At 29.6% G+C, this 17321-nt stretch overlaps 3 protein-coding genes, 1 long non-coding RNA gene and 1 other non-coding gene across 16 annotated transcripts in view; 1 reads left to right on the top strand and 4 right to left on the bottom strand.

The window, feature by feature from the left end:
• Positions 1–453: 453 nt before the first annotated feature.
• On the bottom strand, positions 454–5074 carry LOC124946888 (threonine--tRNA ligase 1, cytoplasmic). Of its 8 annotated transcripts, none has more exons than XM_047488271.1 (6): positions 4807–4997; positions 4531–4664; positions 3948–4034; positions 2294–3849; positions 1922–2211; positions 454–1814 (listed from the first exon to the last, which is right to left on the bottom strand). In XM_047488271.1, exons 2-6 carry the CDS (start codon positions 4585–4587, stop codon positions 1663–1665), a joined length of 2142 nt encoding a protein of 713 aa, XP_047344227.1. In that variant the 5' UTR covers positions 4588–4664; positions 4807–4997; the 3' UTR covers positions 454–1662. The 8 variants fall into 8 exon arrangements, with proteins under 8 accessions (XP_047344227.1, XP_047344232.1, XP_047344230.1 ...); XM_047488269.1 differs by lacking the exon at positions 4807–4997 and having other exon boundaries at positions 1169–1341; positions 1629–1814; positions 4399–4740; XM_047488276.1 differs by lacking the exons at positions 4531–4664; positions 4807–4997 and adding an exon at positions 5004–5074.
• Positions 5075–5297: 223 nt separating this feature from the next.
• Trnar-acg lies at positions 5298–5370 on the bottom strand. The gene has a single exon. It is a non-coding gene; the product is annotated as a tRNA-Arg (tRNA).
• Positions 5371–5619: 249 nt separating this feature from the next.
• On the bottom strand, positions 5620–6506 carry LOC124947320 (UPF0488 protein CG14286). The gene is made up of 2 exons (XM_047489320.1): positions 6356–6506; positions 5620–6222 (listed from the first exon to the last, which is right to left on the bottom strand). The coding sequence occupies exons 1-2, from the start codon at positions 6371–6373 to the stop codon at positions 5683–5685; spliced, it is 558 nt and encodes a 185-aa protein (XP_047345276.1). The 5' UTR covers positions 6374–6506; the 3' UTR covers positions 5620–5682.
• Positions 6507–6662: 156 nt separating this feature from the next.
• LOC124947321 lies at positions 6663–8140 on the top strand. Its single transcript, XR_007100375.1, has 3 exons — positions 6663–7023; positions 7095–7239; positions 7621–8140. It is a non-coding gene; the product is annotated as an uncharacterized LOC124947321 (long non-coding RNA).
• LOC124947319 (insulin gene enhancer protein ISL-1) overlaps positions 7960–17321 on the bottom strand; it is an 88653-nt gene continuing 79291 nt past the window's right edge. For 4 of the 5 annotated variants that reach the window (XM_047489319.1, XM_047489317.1, XM_047489315.1 and 1 more), the window contains 4 exons: positions 17196–17321; positions 11999–12300; positions 11540–11761; positions 7960–11210 (listed from right to left, as the gene is read on the bottom strand). The exon at positions 17196–17321 is cut by the window's right edge and continues 176 nt beyond it. In XM_047489319.1, coding sequence (XP_047345275.1) covers positions 10971–11210; positions 11540–11761; positions 11999–12300; positions 17196–17321 — 890 coding nt within the window. In that variant the 3' untranslated portion in view covers positions 7960–10970. The remainder of the gene's footprint in view (positions 11211–11539; positions 11762–11998; positions 12301–17195) is intronic. The other variant, XM_047489318.1, reaches the window with a different exon arrangement.

Raw genomic sequence — 17321 nt, forward strand, 5'->3', positions numbered from 1 at the left:
ACACAATATTTAGATATTTTTATTTTTTTTTGAACTTATTTTCAATCTTATAAATTTTCAATAAATAATTTCTTATAATTTTGTATGTAATTTTTTTTTTCTTTTCTTCTTTCTCTTTTTTCTTTTCTTTTTTTTTCCTATTTTTTTTCTTTTTTTTTTTTTTTTATTACGATTATATCATAGTTCGTAATCGTAATGCATTAAATCAAAAACTTATATTGATTCGTGATACATACTATATTATGCTTCTCTATCGTAAATTTTATAATCAAATAATGTAATATCAGAGAAAATTATTTATCTCTTTTAATGACACATATTTATTTATTTTACAACTCGTTAATTATAATTTGATATATCATTTTCTTATTAATTTTACACGTAATAAATATTAAGTACAACTCTTAATGTGACGGATATAGAAAAGTGATGGGAGACAAGTATTAAATCAAATGAAAAAGCGATTGTGAGTTTTATTTGAATAGTGCTTGATAAAGGAATCAAAGGAGAGAGAAAAAAAAAAAAAAGAAATAAAAAATAAAAATAAAAAGAAAATTAAAGATCACATTTGTATTCAATGGTAGGAATCAAAATGGTTACTATATACTATTTTCAAAGATTCTTATTTGTCTTTTCTCTTCTTTTTTTTTTTGTTTTTTTTTTTTTATGTTTCTTATAAAAATGCTGGAAATCCTTTCTCTGAAGACTGGAGTGCATTTTATTCCTAAAATGTATTCAAAGCAGTTATACACGTTATCAACGTGTTAACTACTTGTAAATTATGGAGCACAGCCATTGAGATGAACATTTCAAATCACAAACTCATAATATTATATCATATATTGATTATGTGAAAATGTAAGCAATCAACATCTATTTTCTCTTTCTATTATTTCAATTTTAACAAGGCAACTTGTTGAGCTATCCTTTTGAAAATTGTATGTATGTACTTTTTCTTTTTTTTTTTTTGGGTTTTTTTTTTTTTTTTTTTTTTTTTTTTTTACAAGACACATTCCTCTTGTTTGTTTTTTTTTTTGTTTCTATCTACTGCAAAAGATTATCGTTTTATGATGCTGAATTACAATGTGAAGTTCCATAATTGAATACCAAAGTTAGGATATGGCAAAAACTTTTCATAAATATATTATGTCATATATGAAATATTGTGAATTCTAATGATCTGAAGCACTTTTTTTTTTTTTTTATTCCTTATCCCCTTTCTTTCTGTTCTTTTTCTTTTTTCTTGTTGTCTTTTTTTCTGGAGGGGGAGTGGGTTTTCCTTATATGCAAAACATGTTTCTTAATCAGACACTATTACACTTCTGTTCAGACTATAATGTTCTAATAAGAAACAAAAGGATAGATTAATCTTCGTTTTCTTTTCTCTTCTTCTTCTTTGTTTTTTTCCTTTTTCAAATGAGCTGTTTATATAAATTTGTCACTTAATAATTATTCGCGTACGAAAAAACATACTAAATTATTTCCCTCTTCTGTATACCTAACTAGCTAATTATATGAAATATTTAAGAATATATATATATATATTGCAGAAAAGGATTTATTCCAATATTTTAAAGTGCATTAAGATCGTATCTTATAACTTTTTCAAGCTTAGTGATATTACCTACATATAAATAAATTGTCTTGATAAAGAAAGTAGATTTATTGAAACCTTTCCTCGCAGTTACGGTCTTTCCTTTCTTTAAATAATTTAAACTTTTCGATTAAATCCTCCGTTTTAATTTCACCGTGAACAACGTTATCTCTCGTACGAACGTTCACAGTTCCTGCGTTTCGTTCTTTCTCTCCAACAACTGAAATAAAAGAAGAAGAAAAAAAAAAAAGAATAAAGAAGAATAGTGTTATATTTTTAAAAGAGATAATATGATTATTAATGATATTAGAATATTTTAATATGTACCAAGTATAAAGTTAAATTGTGCCAATTGAGCATTACGAATTTTTTTGTTCATCGTATCACTAGAATCAGTATCAACTTCTGCATTAAAACCTGCCTCCCAAAGTTTTGTTTTAACTTCAATCGCATATTCCTCAAAAGGTGTTCCAACAGGAATCACCATTACTTGTCTTGGTGATAGCCAAAATGGCCACTTTCCTGCATAAGATTCGGTAAGGATAGCGATCATTCTTTCTACAGAACCCAATATAGCTCTGTGAATAATTACTGGCCTTGTCTTTTCGCCTGATTCACTGGAAAATAATAATACATATTATATACGATATAATGATGTAAATATTTTATGACAAACTTATATTCAGTTTCACAACTTACTTGATGTACGATAAATTAAATCTAATTGGCAATTGAAAATCTAATTGTATCGTAGCACATTGATGTGATCTTTTTAAAGCATCCATAATTGTTATATCAATTTTAGGACCATAAAAAGCACCATCCTGAGGATTTATTTTCCACGATTCTCCAAAAGCATTTAAACTGTCCTCCAATGCTTTTTCTGCTAAATCCCAAAGAGCCAAATCTCCCAAATATTTTTCAGGGCGCGTAGATAAACATAAATTAAATGTAAAACCAAATACAGAATATACATGACGTAGGAAATCCAATGCTCCTAACATTTCATCCTTGATTTGATCTATCGTGCAAAATATATGTGCATCATCTTGTTGAAAACGTCTAACTCTAGTAAGACCGGTTAATGCGCCAGATAATTCATTACGATGTAATACACCAAAATCTGCCATTCTTAAAGGCAATTCACGCCAAGATCTATTTCGTACGTCAAAAATCATACAATGACCTGGACAATTCATTGGTTTTAATGCAAACGTTTCCTTCTCAACGTCAAATGAAAACATATTATCTGCATAATGTTGCCAATGACCAGAAGTTTGCCATAATTTACTATTATAAATATTAGGGGAGACAACCTCTTGAAAACCTCTCTTTCTATATTCACCACGAATAAATTCGATTAAAGTGTTATAAATATAAGCGCCACGTGGTTGAAAGAAGCAAGAACCCGGTGAAAGTTCATGGAAAAAGAATAATTCTTGTTCCTTTCCAATTTTTCTATGATCACGTTTAGCAGCTTCTTCTTGAAATTTTTCCCATTCTTTCATTTGTTTAGTATCAGGAAAACTTATTCCATATATTCTTTGCAATGATTCTGCTTCCGCATTACCTTCCCAATAGGTTGAAGAATTTTTGGTAACTTTAATAGCTTTAACTTTTCCCGTATGCCTAATATGTGGACCTCTACATAAGTCGATCAATGGGCCACATCTATAAACCGTAGTAGTAGGAGTATGTACTTTATCATTTAAAATTCGTATTTTAAATTCATTATACTTGAACATTTCTAATAAATCTTCCTTTTTCATTTCGAGCCTTTCAAATGGTTGCTTTTCTTTAACTATTCCCTTATATAAAGTTTCCAAAGAAGGAAAATCTAAATTAGATATACCTTTATCACCAAGGTACATGTCATAGTAAAAACCATTTTCAATTGGAGGTCCATAACATAAACAACCACCATATATTCTTTCCATGGCTTCTCCAAGGATATGAGCACTAGAATGCCAGAAAACTTGTTGTGCGTCTGGATCGTCGAATTTAAGAAGTTGAAGTTTACAATTGTATTCCAAAGGTCTATCGAGATCCCAAAGTTCATTATTAACCTTTGCTATTACAATACTATCCGATAGTCCTTGACTAATATTCCTTGCAATTTCATATGGTGTAGTACGCCATGATTGGCAGGTAATTTCTTTCCCATCTGGAAGCGTCACAATTATCTCTTCTGATTCTTTATTAGCAATTTCAGCATCGTATTCAGCTTTTAATTTATCCCATAATATTATACGTTCCTATGATTACATAGATATATATATATATATATTATATAAAGCTTAAAAAATATAATAACAGGTAAATATTATTAAAAATATTTGTCTAAATTATTTACTTGTATATATTCAGGCCATGGATTTAATTCACAAATTGAATTCTTTTCAACTGCAACTTTTTTCTCTTTTCCTGGCTTCATTTTTGCCTGTAAAAAAAGAATGAGAAAAAAATATACAAACGATCAGTAAACTATATTACGAATAAGAAATAAGGAAAGGAAAGGAAAGAGAGAACAGAAAAAAAACAAAATTATGCTTCTGTCTTTTTACGAAAGTAAAGGAAAAATCGTCAAGATGTGTCGTTGCAAGTGTTAAGAAAACGAATATTAAGGTTACGTCAGATTATTGATTCATATGTTACAATAGATGATACGATAGTAAACAAAGACGAGGATAAAAAAAAATGTTATTTAATGATTAAAAATGATCTTTGTTTTTCTTTTTTTTTCTTTTTTTTTTTTCTTTTTTTTTTCAATACACGATAGTTCCATAAAATAATAACAATATAACTTTATAACAAACCCAAGCGTACTTCCGTCTAGTACCACTGTAAATGATCCTATAACCGTAAAATCGCAAAGACGTCAACATGATTTTTAAAAATTAAAGATATAAACGAAATGATAATTATATGACCCGTGCCTTTTCTTCCTTAATATTTAAAGTTTGCACATCGGATGATACCACGTTGTCAACCATGTTGTATTCACACTATACTTATTTGTTCTATTTAAATCTTTTTCACCGTTGTTCGTCAATTATATATAATAATTTCTCTAGAATGATTAAATTTAATGAAAATTATGATAATTATAATTCATATGTTATAATATAAATCAATCGATGATCGTATAATAAATGTATATTTTTGTTAAATCTGTTATAACAATATGATTCACCATTAAAGCTGTCCATTACCTTTTGTTCGAAACGTGTAACGTGTCCAGCCACAGGTATGGACAAATTATGAACAACGAATAAAATCGGTGAACGTTGTCTTCACTATTATCGTATTAGAGTATAAATTTGTGTTGATTATTTTTCTTTTACGCGTAAATAACGAGACTGATTTTGTATAGGTTAAAGTAAATAGTTCAAGTAGACTATGAACTTACACTTTTCAGTCACTTGTATGTATAATCTATCATTGATGGTAACAGCATATGTCTCTCGTGTGATTCGTACTAAATAGAAATGTCCTTACGTATTTATTTCACGATAAAAAGCATAAAGATAATTAATACATTTAATATAATTAATATAATTAATCAACTTTTTACGATTCATATATTTCGAAATATTACGATTATAAAATTTGATTTAAATAAATATATTTCTTATACGAGATATATATATATATATATATTAAAGTTCCAAATTATTAAAAAAAAAAAAAAAAAAATATATGCCGATCCTGCCAGGATTCGAACCTGGAATCTTCTGATCCGTAGTCAGACGCGTTATCCGTTGCGCCACAGGACCATGTTGAACATTCTATTATTTATATGGTTAATAAATTAAAATTATTTATTGTAATTTAATATAATTCAATTATTTTACAAAATTTTTATTATTCTTACAAGTTCTCCGTACTAATTATAATAAACGGAAAATATTAATAAAAAGTCTATCATAAAACAAAAACATTTATCTTTGTGATAAAAAATAAAAAACAAGTACTACGATACAAATTGGAAAGAGAATATAATTAATAATAAATCAATGCTTTAATTGGATTTATAAATATAAAAAAAAAAAAAAAACCCTTTATTGCTTTAATATAAAGGAAATCACTTAAGTTACAGTTTGAAAATTAAATCTAAACTCTTGCGAGCTATTCTTATCAACTATAGATCTATCATTATTTAATGAATCATGAGACTGTTCATTTAGTTCACTATCACTAGTATTAACAGAATTCTGTTTTACATTAGTAGAAGCTTTTCGTAAGAACACAGATTTTTTATATAAATTTGGCTTATTTGTAAATTTAACTGATGCGACGTGCTTAATAAGTTTCTGTTCATCTTGGATCATTTTCTCTCTATAATTTCCTAATTTATTTCTCATAATTTGTCTCTTTTTTATCAAAGGCGCGCTATTACTTTTTAAAGTATTCAAACTTTTGGAAATATCCTGAGCTTGTTTCATTTGCACTTTTCCTTTCTCTAAACTCGATTCTAATTCTTGAATGCACCAATAAAGTTCTAATACAAATTGATCCTCGGCTTCTTGATTTAATCCGCTTACTGTTTCTACGCTGGAAGATGGAAGATCACTCTTTACTTCTGAATTTGTTTCCACATTTTTTTTTTTAGAAGATATCCTGTTATTCTAAAAACACAATTGATTTATTTTAACAATAACAATCATTTTCATATTCATTGCATATTACATTAATAATTGTTAACAAATCTTTAAAAATAAACTTGCAAATCATTAACAACTAATACATATTATATATTACTTTTGCTTTTGGTTTCATTGTGATACACAATAAAAAATATTCTGTCACAGAGTGCGTAATACGTAATTTGTAGGTTATATGATCAGATAGCAAAATGACGTCTTTCAACAAACTGCAATAGTCGCCATTTTGGTGTGACGATCAAATAAAATGAGAATAACGTCAGAAGAAAAATCTCAAAGTTGATTGGTCGCATTAGTTGTATAGCGAATCGTTTATTGGCTCGGCTTTGTTGCCGTTTACAATAGTGCACCAATGGCGATAGCAAATGCTAGTACCATGGTGAGATTTCGATTAGTGCGTAGTACGCGCCATCTCTGTTTTTGTTGATCAGAGTGCCTGTTTATCACATGTGTTTAGAAGAATAATGCTACGGTGTACAAAAGTGTAGAATATATTTTTATTATTTTCCGTATTCTGATGAGTTTTGTTTGGATTGATTATTGTTTAATACACATTAATACACGATTTTCGTTCTTCTCGTTGAGTTCATAATTTGACAGATTAATATCTTCCGATTCGAATCGAATCGTAATATCGTTAATTGTTTACATTATCAGAGATTTGAGATTTGCTGTTGCATTGATATAAATTTCGAGAAAAAAATTGAACAACCAGGTCCACTTTGTTCTGACTCGATAACTTCTATTATTTTGATATAATTAAAGGTAAATTCTTTTGAGTTAATAGTAATTATACGATAAGTGACTTAAGAATAAAATACATCTTCTGATTGCAGATGATACGTTCAAAAAGTGATCTCTGTCGTAAATCAGATTGCGTCGTCTTAATCTCATATGAAAATGGATGAGTGATGAAAGTTTGATGATCATCAACAAAAAAAGTTCATATTCCTTGAAATGGAGACATACCTCATATAGCAGGTATGTAACAAAGATGTAACTAATAGTTATTAATTTCATTATAAAATCAAGATAGATAATTTCTATCATAATTCCTATTATTAGTAATCACATATATTGATAAAACAAACTTCACTAATGATATTCACATTTGAACAAAATAATTTTTCTTTGTTAGTCCATAACGAATGATTATATCAATTGTCCGATATAATTAGTTATTGAAAAATGAATATTAAACTTTAAATCAGAATATTTCTCTGATTACTGCAATTTCACAATTTTGCAGTTTTGTATAAGACAAGCTACAATTTATTTTTGTTTTGAAAATATTCGAGCATGTATTATTTGATAATATTTTAAATATCAAAATAATAATCGAGTATAATTGAAATTTTTCAGAATTGTTACGATATAGTCGGAGCTTCTAAGAAAAAGTGAGACGTTATCAGTATGAGCATTGAATTAAGATCAACAAGTAAATTTAATTTCTTTCATGGTATTATTCAAATCTAATATAACATTGAATTGTTGATGATAATGAAGTCAAACGAAAGAGTAGTTGTAAGAGGAATAAACGTTTGTCAAAAGGATCATCAGCGATGATGTATTCGAGTAAAAGCGATCGAAAGGGATGGGGAAAAAAAACGAAAAAAGAAAAAAGAAAAAAATAGAAGAAATAGAAAAAAAAAATAAAAACCTCTTAGAGTAACTAGGAAATATGATGAAAAGAGAATCGAATTAATTCGACAGTTTATTACATTCAGTGTGCCGGTATAGAAATATTATACAAATTCGAAGATGTTCGAACGAATTACGAAACGTTAGAACTACATGGTTTTTCTTTCCTTTTTTTTTTTCCTTTTCTTTTCTTTTTTTTCTCTTTTTTTTTCTTTTTTTTTTTTTTTTTTCTAAACATATACATACAAGAGAGAGAGAGAGAGAGAGAGAGAGAGAGAGAGAGAGAGAGAGAGAGAGAGAGAGAGAGAGAGAGAGAGAGAGAGTGAGGGAGGGAGAGGGAGAGCGACGTGTAACGTTTCTATACAAACATCTAACACGGCGAGCACAACGTGTGCACATAAAACAGCCCGCCATTTCTATTAAATGAGAACTGTCCTAATTTATAATTCTAATGTAATGGAGTATTTTATTTACAATTTAAGTGCATTCTTCTCTCCTCCTACTCCCCCCACCCCCTCCCCCTCCCCACCCCGTAACTTTTCGTTAAGCTCGCAAAGTGCTGTACATACTTTGGTATTTTTTGCTTTTTTCTACTTTTCTTTTTTTCCACCCCATTTTTTCCTCCCTCTTTCAATCGAATCTGTCTCTTCTAAGAGAGTTTTCATCATGCAGGCGCGCGTTCCTTTTCAAAAAAAAAAAAAAATAAAAAAGAGAAAAAAAAAAGAAAAAAAAAAGAAAGAAAGTAAAAAGAAAAGAAAAAAAAAAAGAAAATGATATATTTAATGACTGCGTTTGGGTTTTCAAGAAGATGTTCATAAACTTACAACATAATCGGGGATAGTGTGTAATTGTTAAATATAACATCAGTATGTATACGTCGTTCGCTATTTATATTAACTATATTATTATTATTATTATTATTATTATTACTATTATTATTATTATTGTTATTATTATCATTACTATTATTATTATAACTATTATTATTATTATCATTATCATATTTATTATTATTATTATTATTGTTATTATTATTATTGTTATTATTATTATTATTATTATTAATATTATTATTATTATTATTTGGGCCTGAGTATATTAATGATCTTAAAATCGCTTCAATTTTACAGCAACGACATTAACAATAATTATGTACATTTCGTATAAGCTGTCGTCGTACGTTGTCGTTGGAAATCATTATTATATTTTTCGTTTCAAGAAAAAAAAAAAGAAAAAAGAATAAATAAATCACCATCGGTGATTTTTCATTATCTTCTTACCTCCCCCTCCCCCCTCTTTCCCTTGGGATAAAGTGCTGTATTCGATTAAGATACTTCGATAGAAAATTCAATATGATAAAAACAATTTCACAATTGTCAGGGATAATTAATACTTTGGCCATCGAATTTCATTTTATCGAAACAATTAATAATAATATTTTAAATATTTTTAACAAATCTCCGGATCCATTATATGTTAAACGTTGATACTACTGTATGTTATAAATTATTGCTGTAATTTAAAAGAATATTATTTAGCATAACGCGGGAAAAGGAATCTTAACGTGAATATAATTGTCGAAAGATTTTTTTTGCACGTAATATTAATATTGATTTATTTCGACAAATAAATCGTATATATTCTAGATTAGAGATTGCCAAAGTGTTTGAATTGCTTTAAATATTTAAATTATAGATCGGTTTACATTGATGTGCATTAGGAAAGATTATAATCTAATCTAATATCCTCAATAATTCAAACAATTCAAAATCAATTCGATTAAAGATCATTACAAAAGTTTTTCTAATTTTTCAATTACACCGATCTATTTGTAACAAATTAATTTTGAATTGTTCAAACAATCAACCCTTACGCAGAAATTACACTTTTGGATGGATCGCAAGTAATAATTACATTTTTCGAGAAAAGTTCACAAAATTTTGATAAGCCCTATGGCCTTCTAGATTCCTAAGTAAAATATAAAAATAAAATGATTTTTATAAAAGGGAAAAAGAAAGAAAGAAAGAAAGAAAGAAAGAAAGAAAGAAAGAAAGAAAAAAAAAAGGATTACATCGATTAATTTTATTTGATCGATTCAAGATTTCTGGTCGCTTTGTTTAAAGAAAGAAAGAAAGAAAGAAAGGAGGGAAAGAAAGAAAAAAAAATATTATATATAAGAAAAACAAGTGGAAAGATTCAAGTAATATTTTTTTCTCTATTTTTTGTATTGAGCAAACATTGGCTTGAAAAAAAAAAAAAATATATAAATTCGATATTTTTTCTAAAACATGAACACATGATAGATCATGATTTATGTTCCATTAAAAAAAAAAAAAAAAAAAAAAAAAAAAAAAAAAAAAAAAACCGTTCGACCGCTGTGGCATCTTTTCGCATGGACACAACTTTTCTATTTCAGCACCGTTCAGCACCCTTTTAACGCGCATATCCTTTTTCCCTTCCTCCTTTTCACTTTCCTTGCTTTCTTTCTTTCTTTTGTAATACTTACCATCGTTGTGTTCGTAGATTCCCTAAATTAATACTATTCGTCTCGATCGATAAATTTATCGATTCGGAAGATTCGCACCATTTCTATAATCCTTATCTTTTCTCTCATCTAATATGAATCTATTAAACGGATCTAAATCGGCACGTGTCGCGTGATTACACGAGCATTATTTGTTCTATGTACAATATATAGAATCCATCGACGATGACGATAGTAAGGCAGATAGAAAGAAAGAAAAAAAAAAAAAGAAGAAGAAAAAAGAAAAAGATAGAGAGAAAGAGTGAGAAAGAGATAGACAGAAAAAGATATTCTGCGAAAAAGAAATTGAGAAAGAGGGAGAGAGAGAGAGAGAGAGAGAGAGAGGAGAGAGAGAGAGAGAGAGAGAGACCAAAAGTTCATTAACGGGTCTCCCGTTTATTTTTTCGTCATTGCTCGTCATCGAGCTTATTTCTCGTCAATGGAGAGATCTTAAGTTTACGATCAACAATACGTCGATCATTATCTTGAACTGTACTAAACTTTGAGCTTTGCCATGTACGAGCCATAGACGATAGGTACGACGACACTATGGACTACCCGTATCGTGATGTAACGAATCGCTGTCACTTTCGAGATAAGTGACATAGCTATCGGTACTATCAGGATGTTGACCCATATCTGGACCACCACCTCCAGGATGATGAGGACCTGGTGGAGGTAAAGGGCCACCACCTCCACCGCCACCACCGTCGTTCATTGGACCACCGAGCATTCCTGGAGGTGGAAGTTGTGGTGGTGCTCCTCCGTGAATGTCATAACCGTGCATCTGAAATATAATCAAATTCTTATTTATTCTTTTATATATATATATATATAATTAATATATATATTATAATTTATATATTATATTATATATATATATAGGGTGAGCGTGAAAAGTTTTTAAAAATGATTTAAAAAAAATCAATTATATTATTTTAAAGCTTGTAGTTTTTTAATTTGACAAGTAAAAAAGACAAAAAAAAAAACAAAAAGAAAAGAGAAAGAAATTAATTTAAGAAATATACGAAAAAGTGTGAGTGATTTTTTAAAATTAATCTAGAACAAAATTCGGATATATTTTCTAGCTGTACACAGAGAAATTTCCATTTATACCTGGGAGACCAAATGATGAAAGGCTGGCGCATTGGGATCCAACCTATCGAGATCCGTATGCAAGGCAAAGTCCGATAGAGCTTTCCAAGGTGGTTGATAGGCTTGCACTTCTAGAGGTGTCATGCCGATGGGGCTTTCGTGTCTAACAGGGCTACTCGCCACCATTGGTATCCCATGCATACCGCCGAAACCCAATTTACGCCCGTCCTGCAACGGAAAGCACTTCGATCCATTAAATCAATACAATCTCGGTCGTGTATAACAAAAAGATTTGTAAAAAAAAAAAAAAAAAAAAAAAAAAAAAGAAGAAAGAAAGAAACAAAAAAAGAAGAAAGAAAGAAAGAAAGAAAAGAGAAAAAAGAAAAAGAAATAATTAAATCTATATCGACACAAGCTAATTGACAATCTAATCATTAATTATTTTCATCAAAAGATAGTAGACAACGTTTATTTTATTACCTTCTCTTGCATTTGTTGTTTCATTGCTATCGTCTTCTTCTTATCCTTACATCTTTTGTTTTGGAACCATACCCTGATAACTCTTGGACTTAATCCGGTCATCTCGACCAATTGTTCCTTCATCAATGCGTCCGGTCTTGGATTTGCGGCGTAACACGTTCTCAAAGTATGAAGTTGTTTCTCATTCAAAACCGTACGTACTCTGGTTGGTTTACCGTCGGAACCACCACCGCTCTTATGACTTCCGGTTCCTCGTGCACCACCAACGCCGGCCTTATGAGAACCACTCTCTGATCCAGAGTCTAAAATAGAATTAAAATTCGATATGGGTATAATCTTTTTTTTTTTTCTTTTATAGAATTGTGTAGATAATTGTTAACAATATTTCGATTCGAATTGATCTTATTTTAATTACATATGTAAATTAAAAATCTTTTTGCTTTTATTGATACCATCGATCTGTTGATCGAAGTATGACAATGATGATTAAAATTAGCCGCAGAAGTCTAAATGTATTTAATTAGAAGATTATTGATTATCATTGATCGACAATTTTAATTAAAAAGATAAATTTCATCGATCCTTCATCATCGTGAAAAATTTTCGTAAAACTTCCTGATGACATCCACATACCTTCGTGAAACTTGTCGAAAGTTAGAAAACGTTTGAAGGGAATCGTTGATCTTAAGAATTATTAAAGCCATAAATAGATATACCGATCGATGAAACAATAATTGCTAATGATCAAAATTAGTTACAAGAATTCATTAAATCAGGGTCTAACTTAACTGTCAGAGAATCGATCGACAATACTAATTAAAAATATTAATTTCTTGATCCTTCAATGTCGCATTAGAAAAATATTCGTAAGACTCGTTATTGGTATTTTAATCAGCGTACTTGTCGAAGGGTAGAAAACGTTTGAATAGAATCGGTGCCCTTAAAAGAAATGAACTTAGGGAGATCAACGCGTATCGTACCAACCGGTCCTGCAAAACGATCGAGGTCCAAGCTAATGGGAGATCCGGATACTGTTTCAATATGGCCGGTGAAGAACGTAAAGGGCACCGACAACGATCACGTCTCTCTCTCTCTCTCTCTCTCTCTCTCTCTTTTTCTTTATTTATTTCTTTCCCTCTTTCTTTATTTCTCTTGCGGCACAGCAGACTTGAGAGCAGAAGAACGAAGAAACAATATTGTCGATGAGCAAACTCGGATCCGCGCATTCGTGACCATAGCTCGCGCGTTGCAGTACGTCCTTGAATAACAACGTGTCTGTCGGTTCTTCCTCTGGAGTACGTTCCCAAGTTCCTTTCGATCGGTTCTATTTGATTTACAGTGCTTCACTAAAGTCTTCGTGAATTTCATATTTTTTTTTCTCTTTCAATTTTTTTTTTCTTCCTTTTTCCTTCTTCCTTTTTCTTAAAAAAAAAACGAAAAAAAAAACGAAGAAAAAAAAGAAAAAAAAAAGAACGAAAAATTCGTTGAATCGATCTCTCAAGAATATGTTAATAATCATTATCTTTGTTAAATATTTACAAGAACGTTCGACATTTTGATCAGATTTCACGGATCTAGGTAATACTCGTTTAGGATTCATTAAAAAAAAAAAAAAAAAAAAAAAAAAAACAAAAAAAAAGAGAAGAAAGAAAAAAAAAAGGAAAAAAAGAAAGAAAGGAAGAGAAAGAACAGAAAATTAATAAAATGATAATTAATTATAATGTAGTATATAATTTATGATGAATTTTAATTTAAACTGAATTCACAATCATGTCGTTGACTTCGAATTCAGGAAAGAAAAGTTGATTATTGACTTCGCGTCAAGGTCATCGACATTCTAGATATATATATATATATATATATATATATATATATATATATATATATATATATATATATATATATATATAATAAGTAGGAAGTAATAATTACAATGTAGCAATTTAGTATTTTTATAATTACAAAGTTTAATTTTAAATTAAAATATTGATATTACAAATATATTTAAATTTACGATGATATTTCGGAAATGAAACAAAAATAAAATCTCCGATGTATTCCTTGAGAGTTAATTGTCAAATAAATTTTGAATGATGATACCACGTTATTCAAGACAAAGTAATACGTACTTGCATACATACATGTTAAAAGAATAATAAAAACTGATGTTCTTTATTTCGAAATTAATTATCGCATGTGTACATAGTTTAGATATTTGAGAGAGGAAGAGAGAGAGAGAGAGAGAGAGAGAAAGAATAGTTATCTGTCTGAGAAATTTGTCAACTGGTATTTAATGGACATTTAGAAATGTGGAATTTGGATCGTCGAAATAAGAGTATTTAAAAGGGTTAAAGGGTTCGTAGTTAGTACAAGACAAGACAGGTTTATTAGTACTTCGATGGAATCGATTGTTTGCCGATGGTAAAACAGAAGGAGGGTAATGCAAGAAGATGCTGCTGGACAAATGAAATCTTCTCTAGCTTTCTCTTTCTCTCTCTCTCTCTCTCTCTCTCTCTTTTTATTTTTGGTATCCTAACCAAATAATAGTAACGTGGACAAAGGACAAAAGAGCTACGAGCAGGTGGTGAAAATTTTCGAAAAAAAAAAAAGAAAAGAGTCACTTCGATTTCGGGATAACTAGTTCCGTCAAAAAAAAAAAAAAAGACAAAAAAAAACAAAAAAAGAAAAAAAGAAAAAAAAAGAAATAAACAAATTATAATTAACACACACGGACACATACAGACATACACACAGAGATACAGTGAATCAATTTTGAAGTTAACGTAGGTATCAATTATTACTATAGTTCAATATCATTTAATGGCATAGTTAAAAATAGAACGAAATACGAGCTCTGTTTGCTCGTAAGATGAACATTGTGAATGATCGTCAACATCGTTCTCTATCTCTCCCTCTCTCTTTCTCTCTTTCTCTCTCTCTCTCTCTCTCTCTCTCTCTCTCTCTCTCTCCCTCGCTCTATTACTTTCTCTTTATCTTTGTTGAAATTTCATTTCAACGTTGATCGTAATGACCGTAATATAAATCCGTACGTACGACTTAACGTCTCGTATTTACAATGAAAATAAATTTCAAGTTGGCTGAATACCAACAGATTTATTCTAATGTTGACAATATTTCAATTTCATTTGGTCGTTTATTCGATCGTATTAATGTAATAATGATTTTTAATAATTATGTGAAAGAACGGAAAAAAAAAGAAGGAAAAGAAAAAGTGAACAAGAAAATATATATATATATATATATATATATATGTAAAAAGTTATAGAAAAGAAAAATAAAAGAAGATTCATGAAAAAAAGATCAAAAATCGAGGATGAAAAAAACAAAAAACAACATAATTAAAATGCAGACGACATTGAGACGACGAATAATTTCGACGAATAATTTTGACGGATAACGAGCGTGCCTTCTAATGAAATTTATTCGTGGATCAGAATGTCTAAAGGATTTTCTAGTTGAGTATCGGGGCACAAAGAGCAAATTTACAAAAGGGTTTCTGGCCCGAGGGTAAAGCATATCTACGAAATACAAGGGATTTCCGTCATCGACGATGGGAACGACAAGGACAACGACGATAACGACGATAACAACGGCAATGACTATGTGGACGGTGGTGGTAAGTGACTATAGTGTTGTGTTAGGATCGGCACGTGTAATTAGGTGTTGATAATTGAAGCCGTTGAGACCTTAAAGGCTTGACCACTACACCCTCTCTTCCTACACGCTTGGGATTACATGGCTCAGTGTCCATCCACCACCGCCCATATTAGGTAATATGAGTACGTTCGAGGCGTCCGATATATTGAATTATGAACGATGTAATAATCTATGATAATCTACTATGATAATTTTCACGACGACAACAGAGAAAGAGAAAGAGAGAGAGAGAGAGAGAGTGAGAAATAGAAAAAGAGAATTTTTTACTTTTTTTTTTAAATTTCTTATTTCTATAAAACGAGTAATTAAGCTACACATATATATATAAAATATATATTATATATGTATGTATGTAAATGTATATCATATATAATATATATATATAGTGTGTATATATGTGTATATATATATATATATATATATATATATATATATATATTGAATGAATATAAATACAAGATTTATCGAAAGTAACTTGGAATAAATATTGCATAATTAAACTCGATATAATGAAATCATTTATATTCTATATTTTAAGAGATTTTTATTAAAAAAAAAATAAGTGAATCAAATAAATGGTTATGCATATTATATGCTATGCAATCTAAAGTTTATCGTCAGCATTTAATTTATGTAACGTAAATTAAATTTCGATTAGAACGATACGAGTGGTTCTACTGCATGGTTAAAAACGTGACTAGGAATATCTACTAGAGAAAAAGGGAGAGAAAAAAAGAGAGAGAGAGAGAGAGAGAGAGAGAGAAAAAGAGAGAACGAGTTAAAAAGATTAGAGAGAGTGAGAGAGAGAGAGAGGGAGAGAGAGAAAGAGAGAACGAGTTAAAAAGATTAGAGAGAGAGAAAGAGAGAGAGGGAGAAAGAGAGGAATAAATTTTGCTTGCTAATTCCCATGCAAACAGTACGGTACGAACGTGTCACCACAACGTGACACGGTAACTCATTTCGTCTTTTGTGATCTGTTTATCACCGTGATTCCTTTATGGAAATCATTGGAGTAGCAGACCGAAATTGACGTCTCGTCTTAACTCATTCTATCCGAACTTGAAAACTACTGCTCGGAAACGAATTTCAAAGCGACGGACACAGTGGTTTGACAAGTCTTTAGAGTATACGAGAGGTGTCAAATGTAACACCACCCTGCCAACTACTGTCGTACATAACTACGCACGATCCACACATCTTTTTTTCTTTTCTTTTTCTTTTTTTCTCTTTTCTTTTTTTTTTTTTCTTTCTTTCCTTCTTTCTTTCATTCTTTCTTTCTTAAACAAGAAAACGCGCGTCTCCTTATTTCTTCTTCTTCTTCTTCTTCTTCTTCTTCTTATTTTTTTTATCTTCATTAAATGTCCTTATTTATTTCATTTATTTTTATTCTCATCTTTTTATTTATTTATTTATTTATTTATTTTTATTTTTTTTTTTTGTATATATCAATCGTGTAATTTCTTTATATATATATATATATATATGTATATACGAAGACAAAAAATTTTGGGATTATTACCTGACATCGATCCGTCGTTTGGATGCAAATGATGATTATTATTTGTTAAAGAAGCGTTGTTGTTATTCTCGCTCCCCGGTACACCGCCAGTGGGACAAAATTTTCCACTTTCAACTATTTCGTGAT

This window comes from Vespa velutina, chromosome 2, assembly GCF_912470025.1.
Source record: "Vespa velutina chromosome 2, iVesVel2.1, whole genome shotgun sequence".
Taxonomy (NCBI): Eukaryota; Metazoa; Arthropoda; class Insecta; order Hymenoptera; family Vespidae; genus Vespa; species Vespa velutina.

What these genes read in the sequence shown, in the direction of transcription:
- LOC124946888 (XM_047488268.1), bottom strand. Translation starts at nt 4,479, where the DNA reads ATGTTGACGTCTTTGCGATTTTACGGTTATAGGATCATTTACAGTGGT. An exon ending in TTTAATTTATCGTACATCAA is followed by an intron (nt 2,212 to 2,293) that starts GTAAGTTGTGAA and finishes ATTATTTTCCAG; the next exon opens with TGAATCAGGCGAAAAGACAA. An exon ending in ACAATTTAACTTTATACTTG is followed by an intron (nt 1,815 to 1,921) that starts GTACATATTAAA and finishes CTTTTATTTCAG; the next exon opens with TTGTTGGAGAGAAAGAACGA.